General features: G+C 43.3%; 1 protein-coding gene across 1 annotated transcript in view; it reads right to left on the minus strand.

The window, feature by feature from the left end:
* Positions 1–2917: 2917 nt before the first annotated feature.
* The window catches only part of trim62.1 (tripartite motif containing 62, tandem duplicate 1), a 33075-nt gene continuing 10001 nt past the window's right edge, over positions 2918–25991 (minus strand). Inside the window, exons 3-6 of the mRNA XM_018700644.2 lie at positions 14788–14883; positions 11433–11689; positions 9645–9760; positions 2918–5916 (exon numbers count right to left, since the gene is read on the minus strand). Coding sequence (XP_018556160.1) covers positions 5366–5916; positions 9645–9760; positions 11433–11689; positions 14788–14883 — 1020 coding nt within the window. The 3' untranslated portion in view covers positions 2918–5365. The remainder of the gene's footprint in view (positions 5917–9644; positions 9761–11432; positions 11690–14787; positions 14884–25991) is intronic.

Raw genomic sequence — 25991 nt, forward strand, 5'->3', positions numbered from 1 at the left:
CACACACTGACAGGATTAAAGGAGAAGCCCACGTTCCTCTGCGTGTGTGTTCACGCTTCTTTCTCCTCTTTAAAAAGCCAGATAGTGTTAATGCCCTGATGTATCCAAAGGCAAATCATTGCTTCATAACTGTAAGCTGACACGTTCTGCTGACTGAGTGTGAGACAGACAAAAGTTTAATGAGTGCTTGCGTGGTGTCTTTGAGGATTTTGTGGTAAATTAGGGCATGATGACATTAAGGTGAAATGTCTTAGTTGCTGTGAAGCTTCCTCAGTTAATGAAACTGTTACTATTCAGCGCAGGCACTGAGGCAGTAAAAGAGCTGAGATAAAGATCTGCCTAATGATGTTAAACTTTATGGCTTTAACAGCACACACACACACACACACACACACACAGATCAGTTTAACTGCTCCCAGCCAGGTGAGTAATCTCCTGACTCACCTTCAGCACGTGACTGTCTTTGTGCAGTTCTCCACTTTCAGTTTCTGAGGTGGGGGTGTGTACATTCCTCACTGGCACATCAGATATGATTTTCAGAGTTTACTCAAAACAAAAATGCAAACAGATGAAAACAGATTCTTGAATAAACTAAAAGCTGGACATGTTTTTGAATGTTTATAGAACAAAGAAGATAACGAGAGAAGCAGCATTTTATAAATCCAACATCCAGGACACTAAAGAGTAGAGGGCTGCAGCTAAGGATTATTTTCATTTTCAATCAGTCTGGTGATGTGATATGTTGTCTTCAAATGTCTCGTTTTGTCCAATCAGCAGCTTAAACCCAAATATAACTTCTAAACAATCACACACATGAGAAGCTGAAACAAGGATGTGGTCATAATAACTTAAAAAAAATGGTGTTATTCAATTATCAAATCAGTGGGAGATGAATGAGATGAATGACCTGATTTCTCTCAGGCCTCACTGTTAACACTGAAAACACGCTCAGTAACAGGGATGATAGATCTGTTCATGTCAGCAGCATTATAACTGCAGCTTTTGTTCTGTAACTGAGGGGGTAAAGTAAGCGGTGACAAAAGTGAGTCTTCATTTCTGCTATTTCCATCACTTACAAGATTAAAAACGTTACACTCTCGCCTCAGGAGGCCCACATCAGCCTGGAATCAGATACGGGTCTCTCAAAGGAGAGCTCAGTGACTTTTTAATGGACACTTTACCCTCGGGTGGAAATGTCTGTTACAGGATGGACACCTTCTCCTCGGATAAAAATGTCTCTATCGCAGGAGTGAGCTGAGAGAAGTGCCCAGAATCACAGCTGAGAATATGAAGCCACTTGTCCTGAGGGTCCGCTGTGATTGAACGGCGCTCTGCTTCAAACTGCACAGTTTGTTGTGGAACAGCTGTAATCATGATGCAACAGGACTCAATTGCTTTTGGAGTGTGAAATAATAAAGCAGCGGGGTACAAAGTTACACACACAAAAAAACATAACTCTCTGCATTTCTGACGCACTCTGTGACTCAGATGTTCACTTTCCATCATGACTACAAACTGTATGACAATTACTTGTCTCCACTTTAACAGCCAGTCATTCAGATGCGTCACAGATGGCAAATGAAGACGACCCGTTGAAGGATGCGGCTCACCCGCGGTGAGGGAACGCTGAACTCCAGCAGACATCTTTTTTATTCATTAAGTCACACGCCTGGGCCTCAGTCTCTGCCAAAACAGGGAACAGTAATAAAAGACAATGCGCTGCCTCCCACCTCTCTGCTGGATGGCTTAGCAGAGCTGAGAGTTTGGCTCATCTCAACTAAAATGTTTGGCATGAAACTCTTGCTCAACCAGAGCAGGTATTTACAAGCAAAGGCAAAGACCTTTCCAGTTTCCAAATGGCATTCGTCTGCCTCTCAGATAGGTTTCATTTTCCAGGTTTCAGTTTTAACTATGTCGATTTTCTTGTTCATAAAGTAATGTGACGGATCATGTTCAGTCTCTGACGAAAGACTAAAACATTCAGCGTTACAGCAAACTGACTTTTATGTTCGGAGTGATTCCTGTTCACCAGGGAACATGACAATGAGTCCTGTGTTCCCCAGCTCTTTATAGGATATGATGGGAACCTGACAAAGATGTTCCCCAGCTCTGTACTCACATGGTATGACATGGGCTACTGTGGGAACTCGTCAGAGGAGCTGCATGGCTCCTGATGCAACAGGCCTACAAAAAATATTCAACATGATGTGTGTTAAGTGAATATTTAACTGGAGAGTGTAGATACTCTTCCTCATGCCAGCAGTGGTTCTCAAACATTTTAGCTTGTGACTCTTTAAAATGAATCAAGTCAAAGGTGAACAGTATTTTACTATTTTCACGAGCGATGAGTGATTTTCACTTTCTCAGATTGTTTTTAGTTCTGCAGTGTCAGTCTGCCATATCTCAGAGACTTGGCTCAAATATAACGAAACAAAGAAGGTGAACTCATAGTAAACATTATACCTGATAAACATCAGCATGTTGGAATTATCAGTGTTAGCATTTTAGCTTGCTGACATTAGCATTTAGCTCAGAGCAGCACAGACATGGTCTAGACTCTTGGTCTTGTTTTATGGACTTGAAAAACCATCCAAACAGAAAAGATATGAAAAGTCTGGAGAATCTGATGTTACAGAGCAGATGGATTTTTTTAAATATTGTTAGTAATTGTATTGTTAAATATTGTTAATCAGATGCAACACAACGCCATGCAACATCAACCCCAAAACTTATCTTATTGATCCGATATCTGGTATGACCTCGCTGATCAACATTAAATATGTTTTTTATTTTGTGTCAATGTCATTTAAATCTGGGGAAAAGAGAGCACTGATATTGGATCAATACGCTGAATCAAAGGGAAGAAAACTGAGCTGGTGACAGACGTCCAAACCAGGACAAAGTCACAGAGACCGTCTGATTTTTCGCAGTAATTTATTGTACATTAAAACATTTCCCACAAACCTCCAGCAGCAAAAGCACACTAGAGTGTGTTCACACAATGATGGGTGCACAGCGACCATCATCAAAAGACACAATCATCATTATAATCATTAAAAGTGTCATAGTAATCATCATCATCATCATCACCACCAGAATCATTTTAACCATTAGAGTCATCAGCATCACCAGTAACCCAACACCACCTCACGATAATCTCCCTCTTAATATTCAAACAGGAAGTCTTAATGAGGCGGACCGTGCTGAGGTCCACATCACAGCAAACCGGGGTCAAATTCAAACATTTGTTTTAACCTACGTGAGCTCAGCTGGCTGGGATTCACTTTGCGAGGACATTTTAGATCGAAAAGATAAAATAACTGAATGCTGCCCTGATTGTCTGAACCACACTTAATAAATAAATCCTTTTTTCACAAAGCAACGGTACCAACTTATCTGGACACATCTGAGAAATTCCCAGAAAACTCACTGACGCCGTGCCCGTGTTTTACTCGGCGGCGTTACTCAGATAACTTCTGAGCATCTCACAGGCTCCTGCAGATCTGTGCAAGTTAAAACAAACAGTCATTCGTAGATGCTCACAATTTGACCCTAGTTTGCATCATACTGCACATACTGGATCCTACAAAAACAAGGGCACTGCCCCAAATTTTCCTTTACATGAACAACACAGACTACACACATACAAATGCAAAGATGTACAGTGGCAGAGGAAGGGTGGGGTGATCTTGTGTAGCTCCAAATGATTCCAGAGTATTTCGTAATAAACACTTCTGGCCACTGCATGGGCACGCTCTGAGGGCCAGATGGGCTTCATAAAGCACAACCAAAGCTGGATTTAAAATTATAGTCGAAGCCGGCCGCTCAAACACACCCGTGGCTCGTGCCCACACACTCACACACACACACACATACACATCCCTTCAGTATGCTGGACCTGGCTGAGGGACAAGAGCCTCTTAGAGCAGATTCTGCAGGACTCGTGTACAACTAATGATAAACAAGAGCACTTGAGGCACGTGGGGCGAAGAAATAAACACGACTGAGCCTCAGAGGAATTATCAGCGATTTCATCATTACGTAACACAGCAGCAACCGTGGGGACGCCAGGATGAAGTCCATCCATTCATTCATCTCCACTTCTCCTTGATAATTGCCTTTTCCTAAAAACACACAGCCTGACTTCATTTACATAAATGATATGATCTGAAGTAAGCGAGACGGTTTGTCTCTGTAGCTGTTGTGCTACATCGTCTTTTGAAATCTGACTACCACTACCACAACATGATCTCATATTCTTTTCATTCCAAGACAGAATTATCAAACATTGTGAGTGGAAACAGAAATGTGCTTAAAGTTGACATTAAAATGGAAAAAATACCCACAGGTATAGTGTATGCTAGCACAACTGGTGGTTTTGGGGAAAGAGTGGAAACTTAAACATGAGCCAGCATGAGGAGAGACTTAATCCTTTTAACCCATGATACGCTATATACAAACATGAAAGTCCTTTCTCCATCAATAGCAGCATATTTCTGGACAGCCTCCACCTCCACACAGACCTTCCTATCACACCAGGGTAGGAGCGGGCAGTGGATAGGGATGGGCAGCCTATGAACTACTTTTTCATTCATTTCATTTGTTTTAGGTGACGTGGGGGAAAGCGCTGGTGCACACTGAACAGGAGCTTTCCTCGAAGACCGAGCAGACACGCGTGGCCGCGTCCTTCAGGAGGAGCAGGAGTTCAAAAGTGCCAACGGGAACTCGACAAGTTCAGGGATGAATGGCTGGAAATGTGGCCCGAACAAAAGCCAAGAAAAAGAGCCGACTGCTGTCAATCACATTCCACAAACGAAGCTAAGCCAACTGTACAGCACAGAGAGGACAAGTGACCAGTCTTCAGCGTCCGCTTGCTTGGACAGAGAAGAAGAGGAGGAGGGGGTGGGACATCAAGTCTGACAAGCCTGGAGCTTGATAAGGGGAGTGGGGGTGTGCAAGGTGGGCCTGGGACAGTCACTTAAAGAGCAGGGGTCACATTTTGCTTTTTTTTTTTGTTGCTGTTGTTGTTTTCAAATGATGCCAGCTGCAGACCGCAGAGAAGCCCAGGGGTCCCTCTGTCTCCATTTAGTGTCCTCTTTTCAGCGAAAGACGCGGAGCGAGGCCCGAGTGCAGGCCGCTATCGCATGGTCGTTTCAAGTCACAAAAAATTAACAGCGCAGGTTTTAAGAGCAACATCAAGCACAATTCTTAACACCGAACTGAAAGAAATAAACATTTCAAACACCCTATTAAACATTTTTAAACTGATTTCTTTAATATCTATTGAAACCTACACAAGTCCTGTGAATTCACCTGTGATGGATTCATCTGTCAGGACAATCACGACCATAGATGTGTGTAGCTCTTAAAGGCGAACTGTGTTGATTCGCAACGGCTGCACGTTCTTGCCGTTAGCGTGGCTCTGGCCGGGGCTGAAATAGGGGAAGACCTTGGCGGGGAATTTCTCTCGGTAGGTGTAGAGCCAGGACATGTCGTCCGCGTTGTAGAAGATGAGCAGGCCTTTCGGGTAGTCCAGGTACACCCCCACCTTCTCCAGCTTGCTCTTGACGTTGAGGCGGGTCCAGGGCTCGGTGCAGGCACTGTACTGGTTCCCGTCGTGCATGACGATGCAGTAGAAGCCGCGACTGGGCTGGATCTGGATGCTGCCCTTGCGACTGACTGTCTCGTGGGCCACGCCGATCATCCACTGGGTCTTCTCCGACACCATCACCTCCCAGTAATGGACGCCCGAGGCGAAGCCCTCTGCGCCCAGAACGGACACCTCCACATCGAAGCGGCGCGGGGAGTCCTGCAGCGGTTGCGGATGGAGATTCCCGTAGGCCACGATGGTGCAGTCGTCTGAGAGGATCAGTCTTTGGTGGGCCGTGATGGGGTCGAGGGTCAACGCTGCTGGCACTGAGGAAGGCGTGAAAAGGGAGACGAAGGGAGAGACAGTTTTAGCAGAGAGACTCAGCATTTGCTTTTGAATTGAACACAGCGGAGAGATGAGAATCGTCCGGGATAAACAGGATACGTTGCTCAAAGTAAGCAGAAAACAAAACAAAACAAACAAATCAATATGTTATGAGTCAGCTCGGCCAAACAGAAAAGTGAGAACTGCAGCATCATTCTCAGCGCCTCATTTTTCTTTATCGTTGCAGATGCTGTGCGAACAGTTTAATGCTGAGGCAGTCCGTAAATACATCCAGGCTGCTCAGCCTCTTCACAGGGGAGCGGAGGTCAAGGTTAGGAACGGATCTCTGAAATGAAATTTCATCACAGGCAACTGATTAAAAAACCAAGGCCACAGTCTGAGTGGAAAACATATACTGAAGATGACATGTTTTGACCACGATGGCACAGAAGATGAAAATTTCATAAACATGTCTCTGAGGTCTCTGCCTCCATCCTAAACACTTTCTGATGTATTTTTGACGCCAGTCATTTGCCTGACTCACAGAACAAATACACCTCCGTTTTATCTAACGTATCACACAACCTCCAGTGTTTTTGCTCCATTGTTGCTGGTGCACATGGTTGAGCATTATCTCCACAGGCAGCTGTTCAAATCTCCTGCTCTTTATATGACTCAGACTTATTACTGGCATCTATAATGAATGATTAAGGCACCAATCGCTTTGAGCTTTCTGGTTTCACCATAGATTTCGCCCGCTAGAAGTAAAATCAGAAAGCTGCGTGGTTTTCGTTTATTGAAAAGTATCTTTCTTCCTGGACAGTCCTTGTGGAGACTACCTGAAAACTGTCTTTGTGCAGTCAACACACCTGTCAGTCAGTTGTCTTCTCAGCTCCTCAGGAGCTGACAGGCAGAGTCAGTGGCAGTTAAATGCTGCTTAGGTCTGGTTTTTAATACGTATTTACAGTAACAGAGTGGAGGGAGGGCTGAACAAATTAATCCAAATATTATTAAAATCCCTTTTCTAGGTGAAATATATATATAAATGTAAAATGTGTCACAACTAGGGCTGCAAAAATGTTCAAAGTTGGAAATTTTCCATGGGAATTAACAGGAATTAATGGGAGTAAAACTGGAAATCTGAAAAACAGCAGGTTAGCCTTTAACAGGGAGTTTAAATGTAGTTGAAAAAACAAGTATAATCTTGGTTAAACCAGATTTAATTTCTCCCCTGCACTGTGCTACTGCACCTGAGCCCACAGACATCCACTCAGTAAGTTTGGGGTCAATATATTTGATCTGTGATATTAAAGTTTAACAAGGAAAAAAAAAAATGTATTTATACAGTAGCTAGCTATCACATGAAAAGTTTCCAGAAATTTACCGGAAACTTTCTGCCTCTTACTTATACTATTAGAAATGAAGCACTGTGGTGTTACACAGGTGCCTGGGCTCACAAATCAGATGTAAGGAAAACATGTAAATTCACATCACAATTTTTGCTTTAGTCTTTTTTTCAGAGAAAATTAAATTCCAACATGGCTACTAAAATCATGACATACGGTCACATCGCAATATCTGTCAGAATAATCGTAATATGATTTCATTTTGTTTCATGGTAACACAATGCCCAGGTTACTCTGGATGACCACAGACCTCACTGTGAACAGTCCAGACTAGAGTGAACAATGACAGTGGATGTTTTTCCATCGGATACTACGCCACTTAAACTGTTTATTCATGCATTGGATGGACGTTTTAGGCAAACACCACCTCCTCAAAATGCAACGTGGCAACAGCTTTCCTACTCCTGATTTTGACTTTCAGGGACCAGCACCCACCTATACAGACTGGGGCTGAGTGTGTTGGTTCAAAATATAAAACCAAAACTATCTCCATGTCAAAATACCACCAGAGGAACTGCATGTTTTTATAATTTGGCTGAGTGCTTTAAGACCAACAACCTGGTGGAAATTTACAGTATACTTATCACTACTGCCACAGTCAGAGGAGGTGATCAAAGCCATGCCCTGTGGTAAAAGATGACGGATGGCTTGTTATTATACGGCACACCCAACTGCTGCTCCACTCTTATTTCAGGAAAATGAAGCAAGGAGTTATGCAACGAGTGTGACTGCGAGTACACCACGATGCATTTTTTATCATCCGTTTTTAGCTTCATGCATAAACTAGAGTCTTCAAAGTCAAGTGCTCTCCTGAGTCTGATGGGGTAGCTCAATTTGAGTAATATCAGACCACGCGGAGAGTGCAAACAACGCGGCGAAGCAGTAATTACGGCGAAGGGAGGAGCAGGTCTGCAGGCACAAGGCCGGCAGGAGGCGGTTTCTCTGCGCAGTTATGTGGTTTTAGGGAGGGAGAATCTGCGCCCATGTCTGCTGTAAGAGCTCGGTCATAAGGGAACCATATCAGGCTGAACAATAACAGCCTGTTCCCTTTGCTCTCTTTACCATAGAGGAGACTCAGGGAAGAGTGGGAGAGGCATCTTTCCAGTTCCTCTGTATATTTATCAGCTGGGATAAATGGAGGTGAAACGTCTGGCGGCCGGCCAGCGGACAGGACAATGCCTCCTCCAGTCAATGACATCTCCAGTGTTTGTTACAATCAAGTCATTAAAATTTCATAACCTGAGTGCCTCTTTGTGTCACGCAGAGAAACATGCATGCGTACACACATCGGCAGAGAAGCTATTTTTCCTGCTGAACATGAGGGGGAGAAACCCACGGCGTCTGGTAGTTATTCCCTCTAACCCATCAGTGACAGGGCTGAGGGATGATGGGAGGAATGTCTTTGTTGCGTCTCTGGCAACCGCTGGTGATGGATCGTAACCAATTGTTCCATTTGGCAGCCACTCAAGGGAGGCCCAAAAACTGCCCGGCCTCCCCTCAGCCAGCAGCAGGCTGAAATGGAAGGATTGATTGAGGGGGAAAAAAATAAATAAAAAAAAATCCTCAGCACATTATTTTAAATAATCTCCTGTGAGAAGGTGATAGCTGGAGGGCAGAGGGAGTGGAGTTCCTCTCGGCACTGTCAAAACGTAGAAGGGCATCGGCGCCCTCGAGGTCCGACCACCATTTCTCATCCGAGGATGAAGCTTCAGCTGCATCCCAGCAATATTAATGCAGGGCAGGATTAGCTCCTGCAAGTTTAATTTCACAAACCTTCAGCTACTGGGGAAAAAAATCTGATTATCAACCAATTTTTAAAGGCATATGACATATGGGAAAATATGGTTATCATATGGTCTCATATCTGTTCATTAAATGTGAAGCTGCAGTCAGGGGAGACAGCTAGCCTGACTCTGGCTAAAGATAACAAAAGTCCTGCACCAGCATCTCTACAGCTCATTAAACGACACGTTATCACTTGTTTGTTTTAATCTGCTCTAAAACCGAAGCGGAAACAACAATTTGTGGTTTTACAGGAGGTCATCGTCACAGCACCTGGCCAAGAAAAAGACTGGCACCTAAACCACAATAAAATAAACACAGTTATTTTCACACTGTGGCTTTCTTTGTGCAGACTGAGCAAACAAGATATAACATGTTAGTTAGTGAGGTGTAGACGTGCTGTTAGGCAGATTTAGTTTCTTTGAGCAGTGGTTTTCTATTATTTCCAGTCTTCATGTTAAGTTACAGGAACCATCTTCTGGCTGCAGCTGTATATTTAATGCACAGACATCTCATGTTCCACCCTTGTTCACATGTTGTACCTGGTGAAATATCCTGGAAGAGCGACTTCCATATCGTGTACTGTAACGGCCCCATGTACTTGGATGTTGGGAAGTCCTCGTACGTCAGGTTGGTCTCATGTATCTTCCCTTTAATCCTGTGACAGAAACAAAAACAGATCAATAACAGTCTAAATCCACTTTGCTGCTTTTTCCAAATAATGCTGGCTCTTCAGCGCCCATCCCAACGTCGATGCCTCGACTAATTAATCTGGTTTGTGTCTCTAAACTGTGTTGGTATTGACATTAAACAGCTTACAGATGGCTTCATGAATCTCCTGCAACAGAGATGATATATGGGGGGGGGTCAGCTCTAATGTCATTACAATATGATTCAATATGAACCTCCACATGAATCACTCCGTGCACTCCTACATGCTGTCCAGAGTTCAGGAAAGACACTGAGTGGTTCCCACGCTGAAATCCTCACAAACCCACGACAGTGGGCTGAAAAAAGGGAGCTTACATATGTGTCCTGTAACAGCCTACAAGTCGTATACTGCCCAAAAATAAGTAATTAATATTCACATTTTTCTGCATGTACCATCTAGTGTGTTCCAGCAGCACAATATGTTTGAATAATATGAGATCTTCTGGGGTTTTCTTGTCCCAAAGTCTGAGTTTATAATGACATAATGAGACTCACAGTCAGATGAACTGATGGAAGTGTTGAACCACCTCAAGCCAGCAGAGCAGTGTTACTAATCTTGAATCGACTCAACGAGTGTGTGGTTAAAACCGATGTTGTTTTAGTCGTCTTTGCTTGTTTCATTTAATGTACAACATTAATATACTCTGCAGATTAAAAGGATGTTTACGTCACATTGATGCTAATTCATCTGTGCTGTTTCTGATAAATATATAAAAATAAATAAAGTGCTTCATGAATCCTTTCATGTTCCCTGGCTTCTGATGTTTCACCACGTTTATTACTTGGGTTTGTCCATTAATCTGTCACCTGTCTGTACTTTATTACTGATTATCTGACATTGTGATGCAAGACTGTAACGGCAATACAGCGACACAGTTTCATGAAGATCATCTTATCTTGGCCGTTAAAGCTGGACCGGAGGCTGGGTATAATTTACTGACCTTATCTATAGGGTGTGCAACATTTTAATACCAGAGTTTACTTGGTAATAAGAGATTGAGATTAAACCTTTTTCAGTGCCTAACTTACTGTAAATCCTTACTTTTCTCCTCTGCAACAAAAACCTGCTGCACTGTTTAACGTTGTGTTAACAGAAGCCATCACACAAGAACTTCAGCTCGTTCAAAACGAACATGGTTTGCTCATTTTTTAGAATGAGAAAATATCTAAAGAAGGGATTAAAAAAAGCTGAGGAACACCAAACCCTGTGTATCTCCTGGGACTGGTCCAGCTAAGTGAAGTGTCGCACCTGCTTGGCCATTACACAAACAATTTATATCCAACCTCATTAAGCTGCTCTAAGTTATTAAACTGTTCAATTAAACTGTCCTCAAGTACCCCTCCCTGATTAAACATTACAGCTGGTTTATTTCAGGCCTAATACTCCATCTGTTCAGGGATTAACTGGTGCTGTTGCTCAAATTTGTACTTTCTCCAAATTGTCAGCATCCTTATGTTTAGCACACGGAGAACGCACATTTGGCGAGCTACCAGTTTAACTCCTGTTTATTCTAAGGTTAGATCACGTGCTGGGACGTGATTTCAGTTGGTAACACCTGAGACCAAAATTGTTCACAACCACATTTTTTTTTCTGGCAAACTCAAGGCAGCTGCAGCACCTCTCAGACGTGACGGCGACTCCCTCCAGGAAGTCGTGTCGTCCCGTCTCGTTGAGGCGCTCCTGCAGGATCTGGATGCCCTCCTTGACGTCGCGCAGCTGCTGGCTGTAGCGCTGGATCTTGTGCTCGATGTCGGCGAGCTTGCGGGCCGTGTCCATCTCCAGCTCCTCCAGCATGCTCTTCTGACGCTCTCGCAGGAAGCGGTGAAGGCGCTCGAACGCGTCGCCGATGGTCGCGCGCAGACTCTTGGCTGAGGACTGAAACACAAAGGCAGGAGACAGTTTACTTCAGGGTGGGGGGAGAAAACAAACCCACCCTCATCTGGGGGATTTATAACTCCAATCACAGGACCGTGAAATAGACTTTGTGCTGTAGTTAGCTGGGTGTGTGGACTGTTTCAGTCACAACAGCCTGACTCTTTAATTACACAAGGGTCAGTAATTCAGGGGCTTACAAACGACTCTAAATTGTGTTAATATTACATTAACATTCATTCATTGATTCAGCTCGTACATGTATTGATTTTAAGTGGCTCACAGTGAAAGTACAACCTTCCTCAGAGACAACAGACACTTTTACACTCCTATAATGAGGAGAAACAAACACGAGCCCACTGTGACAGAAATAACCCGAAAAGACGGCCGGGGAGGGGGCGGTCACAGAGGACGTCCTGTCTGTGAAGACGAGTGATTATGAGACTGGTGGACAGGCAGAAAAACGAAGGCTATTACAGACAGAGCCCGGCGGATTGCGAGGGACAGCAGACTGAAGAAACTGATTTGTAGCTGAAGAGGAAAAATGGGAAGTTGGACATCAAAGAGAATGAATCATCGCAGTGTCTGAGAGACAAAACAAAGGGGAGTGATGTGAAAACCCTGGAAAATCTCAGAGAGGAGCAGGGGCCTTTTCAATCTGAAGCGTCTGAGAGAAGCAGAGACTGGATTTCATTCAGACATTTTGTGTCTGTGTCAGGCAGTCAGCATTATACAGGAAAAAAAACCAGAAATATGAACTTGTGTTTGTAAGATTCAAAAGAAAATCCCACATCAGCCCATCAAAGAGCAGCTGAGAACAAGCTAATGACTGCAAACAACACACTAACTAACAAACTAATGACTGCTGAATCACAGTGAAATTGGTATAAACAAGAATTTCAGATGAATTTTGTTTGCACGAGCCTTTGATGAATAAAGCCTTTTTCTATCTGATGGGAATTTCAAGCGCTCCTCTGATCTTTTCAGGAGGAGCTGGATTTAGGAACTGTGATGTGAGGTTTAATTACACTTGCCTAAAAATTCAATCAATCCCCTTCAAACAGCGGGTGTGATTCTCCTGTTCTCCCAGAGACCGGGGGCAGGTATTCTCTCCCTCTGCATGTGGCAGCCTACTCAGATGACTATTTCCCTGCAAGCACGAGAGCTATGACATACAAGTGGGCTGCATCCCAGGCCTCCTACCTACTGAAGAGCTGAAAAGCGAGTGGTAAGGAAAGGGAGGAGGAGGTGGAGGAGGACTGCAGCAGCCTTGCTATCGGTCTCCGTGGGGTGTCGGCTGCTTTGGCCCAGCAGGCTGTGATGGCACGGACACAGACAGTGCAGCCCTTGGAGACAGGACGCTGGCTACCTTTCAGGGAGGCATGTGATTATCGAGCGACTCCCCAGAGGCCATGTGAACGAGACACAATGTCCATCCTTCAGACGGAGATCCTTCAAAGCACGCACGAGCCGGGGACTCAAATTGGAGTGCAAGGGAGGCACGTTTATTTAAAATGAGAGCCGGGCTCCTTCATCTTAGCACAAGAAGAGATGCAGCTCAGTCTTACATTAAAGGGGAACTCTGCTGATTTTACACATCCTTTTTTTTTAACTGTCCATTGTGAGTATGGCTAAATCAAGGAAGAAAAATAACGTCAACGTTCCCTCAAATTTAGCCGGATGAAGAAGAAATGCGGGGAGACATTTCATTATCAGCTACCTAAGTGCATCAGAGGCCGATGTAGTCACAGTGTGGCTCTCTTCCAGGCACAGCACTCTGTGCAAATGGATGTAAATCTAATGAGAGCAGCTCATTTCCGATGAGGAGCTGGGGGCCAGCTGAAAGGCCCTCATCTAGCAGTCGCAGCGAGTCGATGGACGGGCGGAAATGGACAGGGCCGGGCTCTCTCTCTGGCAGCGGAGGGCTCTGCAGTGCAGAACTCGGGACAGAAAGATGAGCGATGCTGTGACATCGGACAGCAGGAAGAAAAACAGGAGAAAGAGGAATGTGTTCCCTAAATGACAAATAACGCTGATGGCTGCGACATCGTCTCTACCTGCTTGATAGCTTCAATGTCACTACAGGAGGGAGGAGAGATATGGGAGTGTGTGTGTGTGTGTGTGAGGGACTGACATATTGAGCGACCGCTCATGGTTCGCTGATTAAAACAAGGTGTCGAGATTAAACAGCCACTCAATAAAACAATTTACGTGTTGGAATTTATCTGTCAGTGCAAATCAGTTAGGAGGGAAGATCAGTGACTGAAAGACTGCACACGTTAAACAGACCTGTCCTTTATCAAACTGCTCACTGACACTTTGTTTTGTATGAACTTGTTTTACTAAATAAGCATCACTGTCTCCAAACAAGGACATCATGCTTCTGTGAAGACCTACATGCTCTGACAGCATTTGAAACTGTTCCTTGTTGAATCAAAACAACAAATTTTCTTTCAAACAAAATGTCAGAAATTATGGAACAATGTTTGTTGTGCTTAAGTTTCAGAGGTTTTCCTCTGTGCTGACAGTAAAAGGAGCAGCAGCTGTTCATCAGACAAAACAAGACATTTAAAGACAACACCTCGAGCCTTATTTTAATCATTTCCTGACTTTTTATTGACTAAATGATGAATTGGGAAAATAATTGGCAGAAAATAAATGGTGCATATTCTGTTTACCATCATGAAGGTCAAAAATGCGATCAAACGATCAAAATAGCTGCTGCTTGATTTCTAGTAGTGTCTGTTAATCTACTAATTGATTAATCAACAAATTGCTCAGCAGCTCTGGACCAGAGTGGCAATTAGTGCTGAAACAATTAGTCAATTAACTGTTTGAAGTTGTTTATCCAGGACGACTGCCAAGTATCCTCTGGCTGTTGCTTCTCAAACGTAAAGATTCTCTCCTTTCTGTTTTATTCCTTTGTAAATTGAATAGTTTTGGACTGTTGGTAAGATAAATCATGACATCGCCTCAGGCCCTGGGAAAATGTGATGGCCATTTTCATTGACTATACTGATAATAAAAATGATCTTTAGTTGCAGCCCCAGGTGGCTATAATTGGTGCTGGTCCAGCTCTGTAAATGTTTTTTTTACAGTACCTTGGTCTCGGTGAGTTGCCTCTGCAGGAGCTGCAGGGCCTCAGTGTGGCCCTTCTCACTGTCCTGCAGGGTGACCAGCTGCTCCTTCATCTCCCTCTGCAGCACAAACAACAAACAAAACACACCAGGTCAGTGACTGGTGACTGGACTTTACTGTAATATGAGGATTTCAGGTCCATATCGAAACACTCCACTTGTGTTTTGCTCCGATAATCTCTCACAAACAAAGTCAGTTACATAACAAAAACACTTGCACATTTGGCAGACACATTTTTGCTAAGTCCAAATTCTATTCTGTTTATTTAAACTGTATTATTTGTATAAGAGCTCTCTTTGCTCGGGTATGAGGCAGCAAAGATTTAAGCCTCAGCTACAAAACAACCAAGGCAGACGTGGAGCGAGATATGAAAAGAGATGAAATGAAATCTCTGGAGATGTTGGGCTGTGTCAGAGAAAACTGGGTCTCATCTCTAGTCAGGAACACGCTGGCAGAACCTGCACCACTCAGTCACCTCCAAGTCTCCCCAAGGCGGGAGGGAGGCACTGCAGGAGCTGGCTGGGACGGCTGCTGTCACGAATGGTGCAGTTTTTTTCCCCCTTTTATGCAGGTCCCATGTGCTAACACCGGTGCACTTAGATTTTGGACAGAAGTGGTTCAGCAGATGTATTCCCCTCAGTTCAGACTTGAATATACAAATGAGCAAAGACCTTAAGACACAGGACTCTAGATACAGCTCTGCACTCTGTTTCTTAGTAAGCGACTGATGATAAATAAGCAAGTAGAGACTTGAAATTCAGCGTCTCACTCAGAAACTTCAATGTGTTGATGGAGCTGTTGGTTCTGGAGAAAATTAAATCTGGAGGCATTCTGGGTGACATTTACAGGATAGTGTTGCTTGAGTTTTCAGTTGGGTACATGATGTGATATAAGATGAAGTAAAAAGAAGATGGAATTAAATATTCTTCGACTCCACAGCCATACTCTCTCTATTTAGGTAAATGCCAATGTCGGAAAGTTAACTCAAATGAATTATCATTATGGTATCATGAATGAATATACAGTATTATGAATGAAGACCATGTTGAACCCGGAACTTGAACCGGGAACCCTCTTGCTGTGAGGTGCTAACCACTGCACCACTGTGCCGCCCAAGAAAAAAAACACTTTTTGAAATGACTGAATTCAAAGACACTGGAAACAACCAGATGAAAAAACCTGGTGTACTGAAGAGGAGCTGTGCAAGTTGTTTAATTTTGAGTTTTCCTCAACATCCTCGGGGAATCTGACCTGATTCATGAACTGAGACAGAAACGCTCGCAAAAACACAAACTGATTTCACTACTGTGGCCTCATTTAATCAGTGTATTTGTTATGCTTACATGTTTAGTAAAAAAGAACCTATATCAAAGCAAACAAGAGTAGTATTCTCTGCTGTTTATAGAGGATAAGCAATATTTAGCAAGTGTGTAGGTGAAGCACGAATTCCTGCACAATAACACAACAGACATTTCTTCTAAAAAGAATACTGTATGAAGATAAACTGCACCATAGACCTGACTGAGAAAATCAGATGTGGATTCCACTGAATTAATTAATGACTTATTAAAACCTGAATTCTCACTTGAATTAAACCAAAGAAATTCAAAAAGTCTTTTTGGTGGTAAAAAGATCTAAAGTCTGGATTTATTAAAAGTTGAGCATCAACAACAAAGTTTTATGAAATAAAAATTTAAAAACTGAAAAACTGAAGCCAAATCATACCTTTGCCAGCTTCCTAAAATGTAAACAAACAAATGGGCCTAAATTAATTATACACAACACAGCTCCAAATTAAAAAAGAGACTGCGTTGGACAAAAGCCTCGAAAATAAAGTGACAATATATGAGTGGCAGTGAAAACTGCATCATCTCATTTGCTCAGATTCTGGGCGAAATGAAAAACTGAATCGCTGCCTGGTCTCTTTGCTCATGTAACCTGTGCGTCACTTTCTCTGTGACCCACAAAGTGTCAGCTCCCGTGAACGCCAACCGCAGCAAAAATCCACCAAATGGAACTGTCAGCTTAGCAGGGCTAATAAAACAACCATCACTCAGCTACTGGGCTGAAGTGAATGCTAGAGTAGCTCTCAAATGGAAGGAAAAGTACATAATAATTTAACTATCCCGTCTACGAGGGGGGAAAAAGGTCAAGATATTATTCAGGAGGAGAAAATAAGCCATGCATCAGTTTGTGATGTATCAGAAAAAACATGACCTCGATCATTAGCTGCACAATTAACAGGAGCAAATGTGGGCTGCTGAAGATGAAGCATTTTCTTCTCAAGGACAGAAACAAAGGAAAACAACAATGGTTGGTGCAGAGGGGGAGCGTGACTCTCCATGTTAATGATAGGAGTGCGGCAGGCTCAGCGGGCTCTCCGCCTCAACGCTACACACTTGTCTGCAGCAGGTCAAAGGCCACTCCCACACAGTGAGATAGACCAACACTGACAGACTGGCAGAGAAAACATGCTTCTCCACTCCTCTGCTTTCACGTCGTCTGACTGACTGGTCAGAGAAGGGCAGCTTCAACCGCTGCTGCCGTCACGCAGATTGGCAGATGGTTCAACACAAACCCAAACATCTCAAAAACCCAACAACAGCCGCAGAACGTTTCTCTTAATGAGCTATGGTTTTTGCGTCATCCTCTGCTCTAGCACTAAATTTAAGAACGTGTGAGCTGAATTTAAGCAGGCAAAGCTGTGTTTTAGAAACAGCAAAAATCAACCTTGGTGAAACCATCTTCATGCACTTCAATCCCCTGAACCTCCTCCATAACATGCAATTACATAATCCTCTTTAATCTTCCTGGAAGCAAAAACCGTCCTTTGAGCATCCTACAGAGGGAGATTTCCTGTAATGACTTTCCTGGCAAAAAAACAAAAAACACGGCTGTAGTGTCCATCACAAAACCTGCAGACAAAGAATTGGATCTAAATTGGATGTAATTTACAGGCATCTAGAGAAAGAGTGTGTATTATGGCAAGAGGGCGATTATTAAGTGACAAAACAAAAGCAAATACTGCAGGTGGATGAATGCTGGTATGGGCAGAGACTCTGACAGGAGAAATTTGTGTGTGCAAGAAGTGTGTATGTGTGTGTGTCTTTGTGTTGTGTGTGGAGGCGTCTCTCTCCTGTCCATCGCATCTGGCCAACACAAGTCTGACATGACATTTCCCCAGGATGTAAAGTTGCAGGAAATGGGGGTCACGGCTGGGGGATTATAAATCTAAAACTCATTTCATCCTCCTGTCATTTCCTTCTCCCTCTTCCTCTCTTGTCATGTTACCATTCTTGGGCGGATATATACGAGTAAATAAATGAATAAAATAATAGACTATCAGCTCCTTCAAAACGGCGCGTGGGGCTTAAAAATTCCTCAAACTTTTCCTCACAGCTGCGAGCTTGATTACATTCAGCGGCTCATTCGGGATTTAAAGAGCGTTACTGGCTTCAAACTGCCAGCACGATGAGGAGGCGAACAAAACAACATGCAGCAGTGTCACAGCATGAATAGTAAAAAGCCTACAGGATGGAGAACTTCCTCTCACACACAGACAAGAGTGGCTTCCAGTGATTTCATCCACATGCACCGATGACGGGGAAAAAATAAACAGCGAAAACTTGCAACTCATCTTCTTGCTGGAAAGACGCCCCCAGTGTGGAGCCAAAACACTACTTAGGCTTATAATTGCAGTGGGATCTCTTTCATCAGTTTATCATTAGACGGAGAAGGCGAACCCCCGGCCTGAACCCACAATAACTCAACGTGCTGCGAGTGATTTTCACCAGGACTGTTTGGCATCACCTTCATGAGGCTGAGGGTGTAATTCTGTCAAGCGGCAGACAGGGTGAGTAAATAGGATGCCAGCCAATAACACAGCAGTAAACACACTGTAGCCGTTACAGTCAAAACTGGTAAAGCTTTATGGGCTTGTTGTAATTTAGCACGGACAAGGTCTGAAATATGTGGCCCACGCTGAGCCGTCGCTCAGGTACAGCGTCAACATACTGTGAGTTCAAGGCTAAACAGAACAGAAGGGATAAACCTGCAAGTGCATGAACACATTATGCATTCAAGGCCATTGACTCAACATTAAATGAATTTTCCTCACCATTACATATCTGTGGACAGAGTGCATTAATGTCACTTCCTCATGTAACTTGTTTGGTTTGGTGAAGTCACTCTCATCTGGGCTGGCGTCAAAGTTGCCAATTAAATGCTATTAAACTTTTTTGGCTCAGGCGCCAGGAAAGCAATTTTCACTCAAGTGAGTGGGCGCCATCTTTGAGTCCAGTACCCAGGTCCTCTAACAACCATCCATCCATTATCTACACCGCTTATACGTTAAGGGTCGCTGGGGGGCTGGAGCCTATCCCAGCTGACAGTGGGTGAGAGGCGGGGTAGACCCAACCGGACTGAACGAAATGAACAGGTGGAAAACACTACATTTATGCAACAGCAAGAGGCAAGATGAAACTAGATTCAGGTGAAAGAAACGACGACACAAACGAGTACAAATGAAAAAAAACAAAACCGAAAACGGAGGAAGGATCAAGAAGAAACAATCTGCTTTTACAGCAGGAGTGAGTGGAGTTCGACAAAGTGCTTTGTTTTTAAACTGGGATGCAAAAGTGAGGAGTAAGAGACACACAAATAGAAACAACAGTGCACAGTGCAGGCCATCTCATCAGCAGGTTGTCCTGATGAAACATGATGACAAGCGACTAGCCTGTGCGTGGTCCTGTCTTCACGGCGCGAGGACCCTTTCACAGCACTCAACGCCAAAGCGAGTGCAGCCTGAAGACACTGACACGGGCTGCGGAGAAAAGAGCTAACAGCAACCACTGATGTCACAAGCACAGAAATACTCGCCGTGATGCGGGCTTCATGCTGTGAGGTGCAGGATTTTAAAAATATTTTTTTGTCATCTCTGACGCACTGTTCTTACAAGAGTGCCAGTCATGGGCAATATCAACATGCAGACCAGTGAACTCGGGGAATACAACACACTGTGTAAGCAATACGGCCTTTCTAAATGTCGATTTATGAGAGCCTGCACGCAAAGTTATGATAAACTGTGGGCTGAAGGATTCAAGGCCAATCACAAAAAAATGTTTCACCTGTCTGTCTGGTGTGATGGCTGCCATTCCTCTGGGCCGCGGGCAGCAGCCAAAACAAAAAACTTGTGAGGAAGAAACAAAAAGCAGAGCAACAAAAATGCTGTCTCAGGCTGCAAACTCTGGTGGATTTTGTTCCAAGACATCAAATTGAGCTCAAGCTGTGCCTTACATCCCAGAGCCTTGTTTCCTATAGCATCAGCAGAGTCTGCAGCCTCTCCAGAGGGACGAGTGTGTCCCTGCAGCCGGAGCTCAGCCAGCAGAGCAGGCAGAGGCCAGCTGAGCTGACTGAGCAGGACTCAGAGGGCTGGACGACTGTATTCACCTTCCAACATTTGTCCTGGTGAGACAGAGACGAGAACAGCCTGTACGATTCGTGGATACGTGTACATCTCCTACAGAGAACCACTGCTGTCAAAGAGTTCTGCCTGATTAAAAAATACAGGCAAACATCTCACATTAGGGCTGCAGCTAACAATTATTAATACTTTCTACTCGTCAAGTTAGTTCTGAACTGATTAGCTGATCAACATAAAATAAATTGCCAAAAAGTTTGATAATTGACTTCTCAGATGTGAGGATTTGCTGCTCCTCTGTTTTTTATAACAGTGTGAATTGAATATCTTTGGGACGTGTAGTCAGACAAAACAAGCAAAATGACAAATTGACAAACTGATTAAATGTTAAAAAAAAAAAAAGCCAGACAATCACAGTTTCTTAGACTCTAGAGTTAAATTGTTTTCTTTGACAGACAAAGAGTCCAAAACCCAAACATATTAAATTCACAGTCAAAAAACAAAGAAAAGAAAAGCAGCAAATCCAGCACAACTCAACTGTGTGAAACCAGGAAGTATCTGACAATTTTCTGGATAAATTACGATAAAAAGTTTTGTCATTTTCCTGCCAAAAAACTGATTTAATGTTTCAGCACAAATCTTCATCCACAGTTACTACTTGTGTAGTTACTGAACCGTTCAATTCCACTTTAAGTAAATTTAGCTGACATCTTTAAACCCTGGTAAGAAGGTAAATTCACTATAAGGTCTTATTACTCAGCACTTAAAGAAAAAAAAAGTCCCTCTTCCACTGCAGTTTCAGCACAATTTCGATTCTCATTTCCTTGACAGATGAAACAAATTTACTGTGACTGATCCGAGGTCTGAGCGTCAGATCACAAATGGCCCCTACGTCTACTACTGCTACTTCACAGGAAACATTTGGTAAAAGCAGCGGGGATGAGTGGAAGCGCTGATGCTGGCGGCCTCCTCCAGTCCTCTGAATATAGGGCACGTCATGTAAATGATGAATGCTCAGAGGCTGCTGCTCCACTTCCTGGAGTGAGGAAGGGCACAGAGTATGCAAATGTAATACCCCTAACATGAACAGCTAAGGGAAAAAACACAACACTGTATGTCAGTTTTAATATTTTTATCCTTAAAATGAAAAAGATTCACGGTGTCTGAATTGCTGACAAAGGTCTACACACTGAGATGAAGGAGCAGTGGGAACAAAGTGTGTTGTATTACGAGGGCAGCAGAGCAGGGTGGACGTCTGAGGGTTTAAAGAAAGACAAACAGGTCTCAGAGCCATCAGTGTAAGTTTGATAATCTACACAGTGCAGGACAAGCCATTTAAGAGGAACAGGGGGTTTGTTGTTGGCGCTTGAGTGGAAATCTGAGAAGTGCTGAGCGATAAGAGGAGGCCTGCTGCCTGTACAAAATCACCAGCTCCACAGAAGCTACTCAGCGCCTCACCCTCGGTCCTGAGGTTGTTACAGCACGACCTCCGACTCCAGAACTAGCTTCTGCACGTCTATACACAAATTTCACAGCTGAAGTTGGAGATTTATTTGACAGACAGCCAGCTGAAATGCTTACAGGCCTAATATGAAATTTCTGTATATTCTCGCTGCAGCAACTGGTTTCAACCCATCTCTGAAACGCTATTTATCAACCCTGTCAAGAGCGAGACACTAATCTTTGAGAGGGTTGAACATCATCTCAACAGGCAACTCATGAAAGAAAAAAAAATTAACATATTAAAAAACACTTCCATTTAAACCTGTGACATTACACAGTATCCAAACTGTTAGCTTTTCCAATGAATGACAGACATCTGTAATTATTTCAGAGGAATCATTAGCTCCTCTGGCCAAAGTGAGACCAGAACTCCCCGGGTTCTGTTTAAGAAGTAAGAAAACCTCACTCAAAATCCACTGACATTTGTAATAACACTAGAACCGGGCCTTTCTCAGCGGTATGTAGTTTTTGTCACCCCCTATGTTTGGTTAAAAACATCTAATATCACTGGTTATTCAGTATATCTGTTTTAAGCAGCAGTATTTCCCATAAGTCCATAAGATCATCACTGGGTTAAATGTCTCGGCTCGACAAAGGAGGTGAGTACGTGAGGGAGTTGGGGGTCTGTGGTGAGAGAGCAGGAGAGAGAGGTTTATAAAGTTTTTTCACCCAATTAAAGGGTTTTTCTGGAGAGTTTTTCCTTCCTTATCCAATTCAAAGGTCTAAGGACAGAGAGTGTTGCTGTAATTTGCCCCCTGAGGCAGATTTGTGATTTGTGGTATTGACCTGACCTGACACAAAGGACCGAATGGTGGAGAAGTTTTTTTTTTTTTTTAATAGACAGATATTACGGTAAAAAGTTAGAGAAAGATTACTGGAGTCGGTGGATTTTAAAACATAAACCTCGGGGGCAGCAGGCTGCAGTGATGAGCACCGTCACCTCACAGCGGGAAGGCGCTGGGTTGGAAACAGAGGCTCGGCCGAGAGACTCTGCATGTTCCCCCTCTACCTGCGTGGGTTGTGTTGTTTGTTTGCTGTTTGTGTTGTATGCTCACAAAGTAACTGTGGTTTAACTTTTTTATTATCCCACAAGTTTAGCAGGAGTTGTAGGAGATATGTCTTAAAGTAAAGCACATTTCTATTTGAACAGCTCGTTTTGTTCATTCTATTTTTACTTCAACTACAACTTCCGCTGTTTCAGCATTTAAAGTATTTCAGATGTTTCAACTGTAACATTTCAGCAGCCAGCACATCTACATTTACTTAAATTTAGCCCTTTCTAGTTCAAAAACAAGGGGGGTCATTAGTCAGACTGTTTTAAACAGATATATTTGGAAGCTCCACCTGGCCCTGCAGAACTCTAATGTCGGCATAATAACGCGGCTCTGGAGAACTGAATTTCCTGCAAACACTGTTATCTCTTCTCTTCTGCAGAGTGACTTCATTCTGTGGACACACTGGGTAAACACACCCTGAGAGTGACCCTTGGATATGTTTGACTGCCAGCAGATTTTCACCACATCTTTTAGATGACACGAGCTCGTAGGATTAGTCAGACCTCTAATAGTCAGCATGTTGTCAATATAAAACCGTGTAGTATGTGTCAGGCGCACAAATCACCTTGTGAAAAAACATGATGTGGTTGCATGCCAGCCAGCGCCACACGGCAGGGATAACAAACAGATTTGTTTGCCTCTACTTCGTCTTAGCGGCATGGGTGCAGCTGGAAGCTATTCTGCTGGAGCTGTTGTATACGCTCTACGCAGGCGCCAGCAGCTCTATCTGACCAAATAAAGTGCTCGTCTGCTTCTCTTTCACTCGGTCCCCTGACATCAAATAAATATTTGGGATGTACGCCTCTTTTGTCAAGTCGCACTGTAAAATAACAAGGCTGTTTCTGCACACTGGCAGCACAGCTCTATGAATTATAAGTACAGCCTCCAGTCAGGACTGCGTGTTATTAAATCCCCTGATGGTTTCCAATAATCTACATATTGTAGCCTGGATCATCATATTAAAAAACTAATTTCAGGCACTGTCAAAGCACAGAGCAGGAAAAATATCTGCTTACAATTAATGTATGTATGTGTTTGTACAGTATTGACTATTTTCAACCCACACACGTCTTCTAAAACTTTATATTCTCAATATGATTAAGATCAGTACTCAAGAACACACCATTTCTGTTTTACTCCTAATTATAGGGGCCATTTACACGACAGGGCACAGTACAAAATAAAATATACCATATAAATTATTAATCAATACACTTGTGTAACTACTGCAGTATAGGGAGCTAAACTCGTACACTCAGCTAGTGTCTGTTCAGCTAAAGGTTTCTTCACCACTGTAATGAACAACAGTTACTTTAACATAGATAAAGATTGTTTTAGCTTTTCAGAAAAGCTAAGAGAACTAAAAAACATCTTTATGTAAAAATATAACTGTGATGGACAGTTGTTTTTTTTTACATTTTCACTGCATTTTCAGGCTGTTGTAAAGATCTCTGCCCATCTAATTATAAATGGAGGAATTTCAGTCTGTCAGTCGATTTCCTCGGTAACCACTCATCCGATCGACCCGAGGAAGTGCAGTGTCGACTGTGAGGCTTTTCGGATGAGCGGTTCTCCAGAAAGCTTCAAACATCACTTTCCTACATGTTACTTGATGAGGGGGAAAAAAGTGCAGCACAGAGCTTCTATGCAGAAATTTGAAGTAAATTACTGTGTGTGATTGTGATGTAGACTCATGACAACACCCAAGGAAGGAGACAGAGTGGGATTCAGAATCATTTTGATGGTACACAGACTTGTAATAAGGAGAATGGTGCCTCTTTCGTTCCCACTCTGCAGCCCCATATGCCTGTAATTTGCAGATACCATCTCGTGCTAACTGAGTGATAGTCAGCAGGTTAAACTGCCAGAGCCAGGTCCAGCAAGGTCAAGAGTAATGCTGGACTGTAGATCAGTTAAAAAGACCTGGGAGTCATTAAAAACTAGCGTTTATCTCCTGTATCCTGTAAATGCAAATTACTTAACCACTCGGACTCAGAGCCCAGCAGAGTTAATTGTAGCTGTAGGGGGCGCTGTTGCTCAGCAAAATTACATTTTGTTGCTTTAGCTTTAGCGCCATACAGTCCTGAATCGGGCTCGCGACATTTCAAAACTCCAATCGCCTGCCTTCACATCAAAACACACATTTTCAGATTTATTGATTTTGTTATTTCCATCACTTCAATATATCTGCTGATAAGCAGGATGCTCTTACTTAACTCTTCCTGATCAAAGCTGTAAAACTTTCTGCAGAAACCTTTAAAGTATCTGATAGCTTGCACATTTAATGCTTGAGGAATGCTCACTTGTTTTACAGCTGCAGTTATTGTGAGTCACAGTGGATGAGAGTGTCTGCTAAATACCTAAACTGTAAACAGCTGCTGGAGCAGGAAACCTCTGTTAATGTGCAGACTGAGAGCGATGATGAGTGGAGGAGTCGGGGCGAGGACACACAGTGCAGATGGCTGCTCCCCACTGATTAGCCTGACCCTAGATGTGCGCTAAATGCATTATGGGAAACAAACAAGCTCTAAGAATACCTTACCAGAGAAACTTTAATTGGCCATACATCACATTAACAAGCAATTCAGGAGTTATGGTGTTTAAATTGTTAATGAGGATATCAATTACAACACAGGCCATGCAGAACTTTAGATTATAAAGTTGGATCTATGTTTTTTTTTTACTGCCTTTCATCAGGTGTTTTCCATTCAACAGATAATTACTAAAAGCCATTATTTAACCAGCTTTTTTTTCCCTCACAGCTCTGATAATTACACAAATGTTTTACAAAGAATTGTTGCTTAATTTAACACCTTCTCCCTAATCCCACTGATAAAATTAGACGGAGACTGAGCATGTGAGAGTTTTCCCAGCACCTGCCCGCCTCCCTGCCCATCAATCATCTGTCCCTGTGCACCTGCACCATGGTGAGGGGTCTGTAAGTAAACAGAAGTGCAGCTTGACTGTCTCACTTAAAGACAAGCAGCATTTAAGAGGATAAACATCTGCAGGCTTCCTCCTCTGTCTCGGTTCGCTCAGGGTGGGGGTGGGTGGGGCGGTCAGATCCGAGCCTGGCTGATCGGAGGCTGTAAATGAGGACTCCTATCAGCAGCACGTCTAATTAAATCATCTGCAGCAAATCACGGACACAGGGTATTACAGGAGATTATGGCCCAGTCCGGCCCCGCAC

The sequence above is a fragment of the Lates calcarifer genome, linkage group LG20 (genome assembly GCF_001640805.2).
Source record: "Lates calcarifer isolate ASB-BC8 linkage group LG20, TLL_Latcal_v3, whole genome shotgun sequence".
Lineage (NCBI taxonomy): Eukaryota > Metazoa > Chordata > Actinopteri > Centropomidae > Lates > Lates calcarifer.